Source organism: Rhagoletis pomonella, unplaced genomic scaffold (assembly GCF_013731165.1).
Source record: "Rhagoletis pomonella isolate Grant_MI unplaced genomic scaffold, Rhpom_1.0 Rhpom_scaffold_00004, whole genome shotgun sequence".
NCBI lineage: Eukaryota > Metazoa > Arthropoda > Insecta > Diptera > Tephritidae > Rhagoletis > Rhagoletis pomonella.
In genome coordinates this window covers 38,303,522-38,311,536 of record NW_023458558.1, presented here as the reverse complement: position 1 = coordinate 38,311,536, position 8,015 = coordinate 38,303,522, and the positions used below count along the sequence as shown (strand labels likewise).

Below are 8,015 nucleotides of genomic sequence, written 5' to 3'. Positions count from 1 at the left end.
GTTAAAAAATATTTGCCGCAGAAGACATCGATAAGGAATTTTCGGGCTAAAATAGTGTGGTTGGTAGATTTTCGATGTACCATTATAAGAATCCTCCCTTCCCGAGTATTGGGTAATATGCCGATTGCGGATACCCGACTGTAATGGCAACGTTATTAGGTCAGGTGTTTATATCGAATACACTAATGAAAGTAAGTGAAAGACCGAAGTTTGTGAGTGGAATCCAGTTATTACATATATGCAAAAGGAATGGCAGGTTCATCTAGAATTCAACTCCAAATAAATATATATATATATATATATGTAATTGAAAGTATGTAATTGCATAGTGGTTGACGTTGCTTTTTACGCTTTTTGCGAGCATTTTTTAGCAAATTTTGGCACAACAACTTGTCGGACGAAAAAAGGCACTAGAACTGACACTATAGGGAATTTAAAGCGTGTGATACTTTTAATTAACTTACTTTTAGAAAGCGAGTACCGCTACCAGTGTTCACGAAACCACACTATTTGGACCACTTACAACAAAATCAATTTCAGTACTAAAATACATACTGTTAGATATCAATCTTCATACACAAAAACAAAAGTTGATCAGATAAAACTACATAGTATACATACATAGTATAAAAAAGCATTGAAACATCATTTGGCAAGTTTGTAATTGCAACAGTAGTCATTGGAGTAGATGTGATGATAGCCATATAAAATGTATTGTTGTTATTACAACATATAATATAAGTGGTTACATATCCGATATGATTGCTTATTAATTTCTGTCCATAAACGTATACATGTGCATATTATATGTACATACATACATACAATTTGTAAGCATAGCAGCGCTTTATCAACTGGCATTTAAGTGGGCACGAGCAGCGCACTAAAAAGTGAAAGTGTCAAAACACACTCGTGTGCATACATTGTGTATATTTACATGAATCCATATAAATGATTGTATGCACAAACATGCCTACACACATACATATGTGCATGTTATCAGAAGGGAGCTGAGGGCTATTGAAACGATAATCTGCGTGCGCTTACCTTACTGCTTCAAATGTTATCAGGAAGACCAGACCACGAGTTGGCCAGGAAGCGAAAAACAAATATTTTTATTAAAATACCAAAACAAAGACTTATGCATCTTCTTGTAAATCAGAGCTGGGCAATTTATATTACGATTACATTTTGATTATGATTGCTCAATTGTAATCCTTAAGTTATAACGATTACGATTATTTCAATTGTAATCATAAATGTTACCATTACGATTGTAAGAATTGTAATCTTGAAAATTTAAGGATTAAGATTACTGTATCATGAAATATATGTTGCGAATACTGTAAATGTAATGCGTAAAATTTTAAGATTATTATTATAGTAATTGTAATCATGAAAATTACGATTACGAGCACTTTAATTGTAATCGTAAAAATATTATAATTACAATTAATGTAATCGTAATCTAGAAAATATTGATAGCGATTAGCGATGACTTTTGAAAAAACTAACGAAGCGCGTAGCTTTGATTGGGTTTGTCCAGAGGGACAATTGCATTCCAAACTTCAATCGCCAATCTTTTACCCAGGCGATGAGATGTGTTGGCATGCCGGGCACTAGTTCGATGGCAATCCTGTAGAGCCGCTTTTGTTTCACTTATTACGTTGTTAAATTATCACACTTTTGTACTAATTTTATAAAAAAAAAAGATATTACAATACCATCAATTGCCTCCTACGCTGCATGAACTTTTTATAAAGAAGCTTCCGGAGCCTGGGGTCATCATTTTTACGCACAAGAAATTTTATATACCCTTGGCGGGCTCTCTCAACTCAACAACAAAGCGAAAACAAGCGAAACCGCATGTAAAAATTGTGGTTTGTGCTCATTTTTATAAGGACTTCCTAAGGACCTAAGAGGCCACGCCCCTTCCCCCTCCGCTCACGGCGCACACAACGATCTTTCGTAGAGAAAAAATATCCCATAATGTTTTTGTGTACATGAGCAACATTTTAATTTTTGTTCGAATGGATGCGCATTTGCATAGAAATTTGGCAGGATATTGCCATAATTTTACCTTTTATATGTGTGTTAATGGACCGCTGCTGACTACTATACTATATATATTACTATATATTAAAATGTTCCACTTTTCAAATTATATTTTAAGTTCAACCAAAATACACCAAAATTTTTAAATTTTTTTTTCAAAACAATTTCATTTCAATTTCATGAAAACGAAACAGGGTGTAAAAAAAGAAATACATTCGAGACGTTTTCAAGCATGACACCATGATACAAAAAAGAAGGTAGTTTCAATAAACAACTTTTGACGGATAATAAAATTTTTTGAAGTTTCATAATTTGTGAGTATTATCAACGGCCTTGCCACTTTGATAATATTAAAACAATAAATCGGAGTATTTTCTTTCCCATATTTATACCAATGTAATAACATTTCAAATCAAAAACCATTATCAGTACTTGGTACTGTTAAAGGAGACTTCATCGTAATGGTTCTCTTCATTTTGTAATAAAAACCACGCGCGCAATTTTCTGTTTTTTTTTTTTTTTTAATGCCATCTTGCGATTTAAAAATCAAATTCTAAAGAATGTTCTTCCCAAATGAAACCTTAGGTTCAAATTTGCTTTTAAATTTCTCATCAGATTTTGCAAAAAATTACGCTTTTAGCATCATTAAATTTCACAAATTAATTTATGCAAAACACCTGAAGAAGGTTTGAACAGACCGCCCTCCGATAAACAGCTAACGGATCGTCGTTTAAAGTACAAAACCGTGTATCAACAAAATGCACAACTGCGTATGTGAGGTTGCATAAATTATTTAGAAGAGAGTAAAGCACTCACATTTCAAAATGGTTCTCTTTTTTACAAAGAAATCGCATTTCAGGACGAATGGATAAGGGTTGAGCCCACGATTGAGAGAATACAAAGGTTGCGCCGATCTCGGACCGCTATTCCTCTCTTAACGAATTTGACAGAATCGTTGTTTGCATGACGTCACACTGGTGCAACTTGTTTACGTTTTCCTTGCAACATTTTTTCTTCTTCTTCCATTCTTGCTCACGTTTTGGCATTTCTCTCTCGCAATTGCACCAGTGTGACATCACACAAAAGTTATTCTCAAAAATCCTCTCTGATCGGCGCAATCTTGTATTCTATCATTCTTGGGTTGAGCCAAGAGCTTGTGTGAGCAAATCCAATTTTTGGAGGAAAATGTCAGTTACGCGGTTTTGCAGTTACACATTCTCATGCGTTCTGAAACCTAGTCGTCAACCCCATTTGCGAAATCATTTAGCCGGCATAATTTTCTAGTTCATCATATTCCACATCTTTGAATGTACTGATAAAATCTCTGCTTAAAAAAATATATTTCTTCCAGTAATCAGGTAGCATGAATTTGATGAAATGCCATAATTTTATTAAAAGTCAAATGGTTAGCAACAACAACGAATGTCATTAAATGAAACTATCTTCTTTTTTGTATCATGCATGACACTACATGTATATTAGCAGCCCAAAAAGTTCTAATCTTGTTTTCGGCATAATCTTGGTTATAAATATTTGAGCCGTTTTCCAGCAATAGGCAAACATTTAAGTCTACTCACTAGTTTCTAACATACTACCTAAGAAGGGCTGAAAAAAGTGATTCCTTGCATGCCTTCTAGAAGGGCTAATCCATTAACAATTTACGCGAATGCATAAATTTATATTATTTAGCATTACAAATGAATTTCAATAAACATTTTAAGCAACTTTACAAGAACTCCTCCAAAAGGCGTTCTAAAGTACATCCTATAAAAGCCCTTCGGGATGGCCTTCCATGGGTAGCGAAAGAAGAAGCCACTCCATACAAAAAAGAAAGGAGAAAGGAAGGCCTTTCGGAAAGGCTGTTAACTCCCGAAATTATCTACTCGGTTATTTCAAAACGGATCTTACTTTTATCCATGATTATACCTTCTTCTTATGTCTAAGTATCGATATTTAAGTATGAATAGATAAGAGCTTGACGCCAGGAGCTTCCGGTGAGCAAATATCTGTTTTGGCACACAAGTCAGTTACGAGGTCTTACAGAACCACAATATTAAGCATTAATTCTTGTATGTTAGCTACTATTTTCTTAATCAATGTTTCACACTTCGGCTTACATCAGTAAATGTAATGTGAACCGCTGAAAGAATCCAAATAAAGATAAAAAGCAATTTTTTCTAAATTTAGTATTCGACATGAACTCACTGCAATGTAGGGATTGAACCGCGTTTGGTTCAGTAGGACTCAATACTCCCGAATTAGCTTGTCAGTTCAGCCTATATTGCATAAGTCTGCAAAATTGATGATACTGATTTTAAGTACTTGAATTTAGGATAATTCTGGCAAACGTTGTGAGTTATAGCTGCATAAAACCTTTTCAAAAAAAACTTGTTGGAACGCCGCTGAAGTAATATTCTTGGCTAGAAATAAATATGCCGGCAGCGAAGGCATGACTGTCGTAGGAACGATAGATGATAAAAATTTCTCGTTTGACTGTTTCGCAAGTTAATAGTGTATAAAATGTTATGACCAGGGCCGGAATTTTTAAGCTTTTGCTTGGAATTGGTTATTTTACTTATTCAGGGTGTCCAAGCTTAATTTTAACTACCATGCTTATTTTGCTTATTTCAATGTATAAAGCTAAGCACGGACTTCTTAAGAAAACGGTCAACAAACTAGCTGCTAATATTTCGTGTGTGAATAGTAGTGTCTAAGGTTATTTCACAGCCTCCTGTCTCACTTTTTCCTTATGAAAGTAGCATAATTTCTTGAGAATAAAATCATATAACACCAGAATTAATTTACACTACATATCTATGTCTATGTCTATGTCTTGACACTTACATTGTCTCTTACTTGCAAAGGTAATAAGTGACATAGAACGTTTTGCAGTATCACCGACGATATAATAAACTTGTTTATTAAAAAAAAACCGTGAATATTCCTATTGTACACTGGTATAAAATTCAAGCCTAGCTAGTAATTTAATAATTGAATTTATAAATTAGAAGCTTGCGATCTTTTCATATGCGTTTCAAATTCGCTACGCACCTAAACCCCAGCTGAATAAATCACCGCAATCATGTTTGCCATTATCTAACTCACCTGTACGGCACGCAGTTTCTCTTCCAATGAGCTAAACGCTAACTGCAGAGCAGTGTGTTCGTCTAGCATTGTTGTATTAAGTTTCTTTAACTGGTCCAAGCTTGATTGCAACATTGCTACTTCTGCGCGCAATGAATTATTGGCAGCTTGTTGTTCGGTGAGTCTGAAAAATGTGCATAAACAAATGTGCATTAATAAAATACAGAAATAAGTGTAATTTAATTGCTATCTGTTAGTTATTTCAACGCAAATTCTCACTTTAGATCTTTTTCAGCAATTAGTTTTTTCTGTTTTTCGAGATTAACGTTCAAGTCGACAATCATTTGAGAATTTTCGCCTTTACGTTTGTGCAGATCTGTGAGCTCTTCTTGTTGTGCCAGTAATTTCTTCTCTAAAGCTGCGATAGCTAATTGTGCTCCTGAAGCGTCTTTTCCGCCACCTGTTGAAAGCGCCGTGCGTAGTTGCTCATTCTCAACTGAAATTTTTAAATTGTCTGCCTTTAATTGGGTAGCCTGATCGAGTAGTCGGTTATCTGAAATGCAAAAGATTTTTTTTTTAACTAAAATTCAAAAGTAAATAATAAATGGGACAAAGAGCAGTTGAAATTTGTTATCAAGTGAGCGCCCAATGACTAACGTTTAGTTTGTACTGTCACGCCGGTCACTTATTTTTTACTTACTTTGCAGAATGATTTCCTTGCCTCTCGTCTCAATACGACTCCTTTCGCGTAAGCGTCCTGCAATGCATTGACGCCAATCAGGCTCTTCTGTCGACATGTTTGTTTTGCTACTGGGCAAGTGGTTGCAAATGATATCCTATAATTTGCATGTACGCCGCTATAATTTAGCTATTATGATGAGTTACTCCTCACTACCCGCTTCAGTAATTCGATTTGTTTTTGTTTTGTTTGTGAAAGTTTTCCCTTGCGCTTGCCAAAACCGTATTTTGTGTTCTGATGTGGTCAGTTTGGAGATGAGGTGCTGCTTCCCATACAGTAAAACACTTTTCGCTTAAGATTAACACAAAATACAACACACTGCAATTTATGCCAGTGCACTACAACAACATACAGTTGCACTTGCACTGAGTAGGATGTATATTGAGACACGCTTTAATGAAATTGATAACAAATTAATATAAAAAAAATAGTCCAACGAAATCCACGATATCCGCAAATTCACACAAATTTTGTTTTGGTGTTTGACAGCTGACTGGGTGTCTGGCATGCGTATGGCAGGGTTGCTTCACAACGCAGCACAAGACAACAAGAGCTTTTACATTTACAATGATGGCGAAAGAAAAGTTACTATATTGTGTATATGTATAGAATTGCGTACGTGCGGAAAGAACTTAAAGTCTAAAATACAATAGCGCAGTGGGAGTGGCAGTGACAGTTTTTAAAATCAGCCATTACTGTCTCCGAAGTGTCGCTGCCGTGTAAGTGAACACAGTTTTCACCGCTTCCTACCAATTCCCACGTACTCAGCATGTCCATGTTGCTTTCATATCGTATCACTTATCGTATCTCTCTAATGTGGACCGTGCCTAGAACTATAGGCCAAAAAACAATAGCACAGTGGCAGTGACAGTTTTTAAAATCAGCTGTTACTGATAATATTGGCAGTCACTGCCGTAGCAAACACAATAAGGCCCGTCCACATACAACTTTGGCGTTGCGTTGGCGCTGGCGTCGCTTTGACAGCAGCGCGAGTAACGCCCGTGCTTGCTACAATGAACGCGTAGCAGAGAATACTTTGGTTACTAAATTAACACACTAGCGGCAGATAAATAAAAAAATTACATCAATAATTGCATTAAAAACTATATTTCTTGCCCGGATTTGATTAAAAATGAAAATTAAATCACATAATTTTGATTATTTAGAACAGCTGACGAACGACGCACGCGAAAAGTTGAGAGTTGGCCATCTTTCTGCGTTGTGTTGGCGTTGGCGTTGCCCAACTTTGGTTATAAGGAGACTTTCATATAAATGCATGTATTCATAGTCAGCTGTCGAAGCGACGCCAACGCCAACGCAACGCCAAAGTTGTATGTAAACGGGCCTATACAGCGAAGCGCACATTGGCGCGATTCTGTCGTTGCGAATCCGCAAGCCCAAAAATTACAACAATGCTACCCATACATTTTAATGCGCTAGCGCACACTTGCACGATTCCGTCGCTGCGAATTTTTCGAACATTCAATGTTCCTCTCTGCAAGCAGCGTTTCGAACGCGTCAAAGAAGAAGAAGAAAGGTGTCACAGCAATAAAGGCAAAGAAAAAAAAAACGTGTAATGTACAAAACTAATAAAAACGTTCGTAATAATAGTATTTTGTACGATTTGGGCACGCCGAGTGCGAAAATACACGAAATAAAGGGAAAATTGAGTGAATTGTACATCGGAAATCGACGCGAAAAAATCGCTCATGTGTGCGCACGTTTGCGGATTCGAAGTTAACAGCCGAATTCGCAACGTATTCGCAACGATGGAATCGCGCTAATGTGCGCTTCGCTTATGGCGTTGTCACAGGCTAACCTAATATTCACGCACGCCGCCAATTTATTGTCAAAAATTTCTCATACACATGCAACTTGTATGAGATCAACCGAAATTGAACGGCGTGCGTATGAAGCTAACTCAATTTCCAATTTTTGTTCTGCGTGACATTTTGATTTGACGTTTCGCTCAATGAAATCAAATGCAAACGCATGCAAGTCAATTTCGGGTGACGCAAAAAAACAAATTCGACGGCATGCGTACCAAAACGCAAGCCGCGAATATTAGGTTAGCCTGTCAGTGACTGCTTTTTTTGACCTTCCCTTTTGTTTGTTTACATTTTTGTTGTTGCCTTTA

At 36.3% G+C, this 8,015-nt stretch overlaps 3 protein-coding genes across 5 annotated transcripts in view; 1 reads left to right on the top strand and 2 right to left on the bottom strand.

Annotated features, from left to right (window-relative positions):
* Positions 1–8,015, top strand: part of LOC118737549 (autophagy-related protein 16) — a 302,080-nt gene that overhangs the window by 139,652 nt on the left and 154,413 nt on the right. The window lies entirely within an intron of this gene.
* LOC118737551 overlaps positions 1–8,015 on the bottom strand; it is a 261,819-nt gene that overhangs the window by 130,306 nt on the left and 123,498 nt on the right. The window lies entirely within an intron of this gene.
* Positions 5,133–6,357, bottom strand: LOC118737550 (autophagy-related protein 16-1-like). Its single transcript, XM_036468126.1, has 3 exons — positions 5,840–6,357; positions 5,419–5,692; positions 5,133–5,323 (listed from the first exon to the last, which is right to left on the bottom strand). Exons 1-3 carry the CDS (start codon positions 5,934–5,936, stop codon positions 5,152–5,154), a joined length of 543 nt encoding a protein of 180 aa, XP_036324019.1. The 5' UTR covers positions 5,937–6,357; the 3' UTR covers positions 5,133–5,151.

What these genes read in the sequence shown, in the direction of transcription:
- LOC118737550 (XM_036468126.1), bottom strand. Translation starts at nt 5,936, where the DNA reads ATGTCGACAGAAGAGCCTGATTGGCGTCAATGCATTGCAGGACGCTTA. An exon ending in CAAGGAAATCATTCTGCAAA is followed by an intron (nt 5,693 to 5,839) that starts GTAAGTAAAAAA and finishes TTTGCATTTCAG; the next exon opens with ATAACCGACTACTCGATCAG. An exon ending in ATTGCTGAAAAAGATCTAAA is followed by an intron (nt 5,324 to 5,418) that starts GTGAGAATTTGC and finishes CACATTTTTCAG; the next exon opens with ACTCACCGAACAACAAGCTG.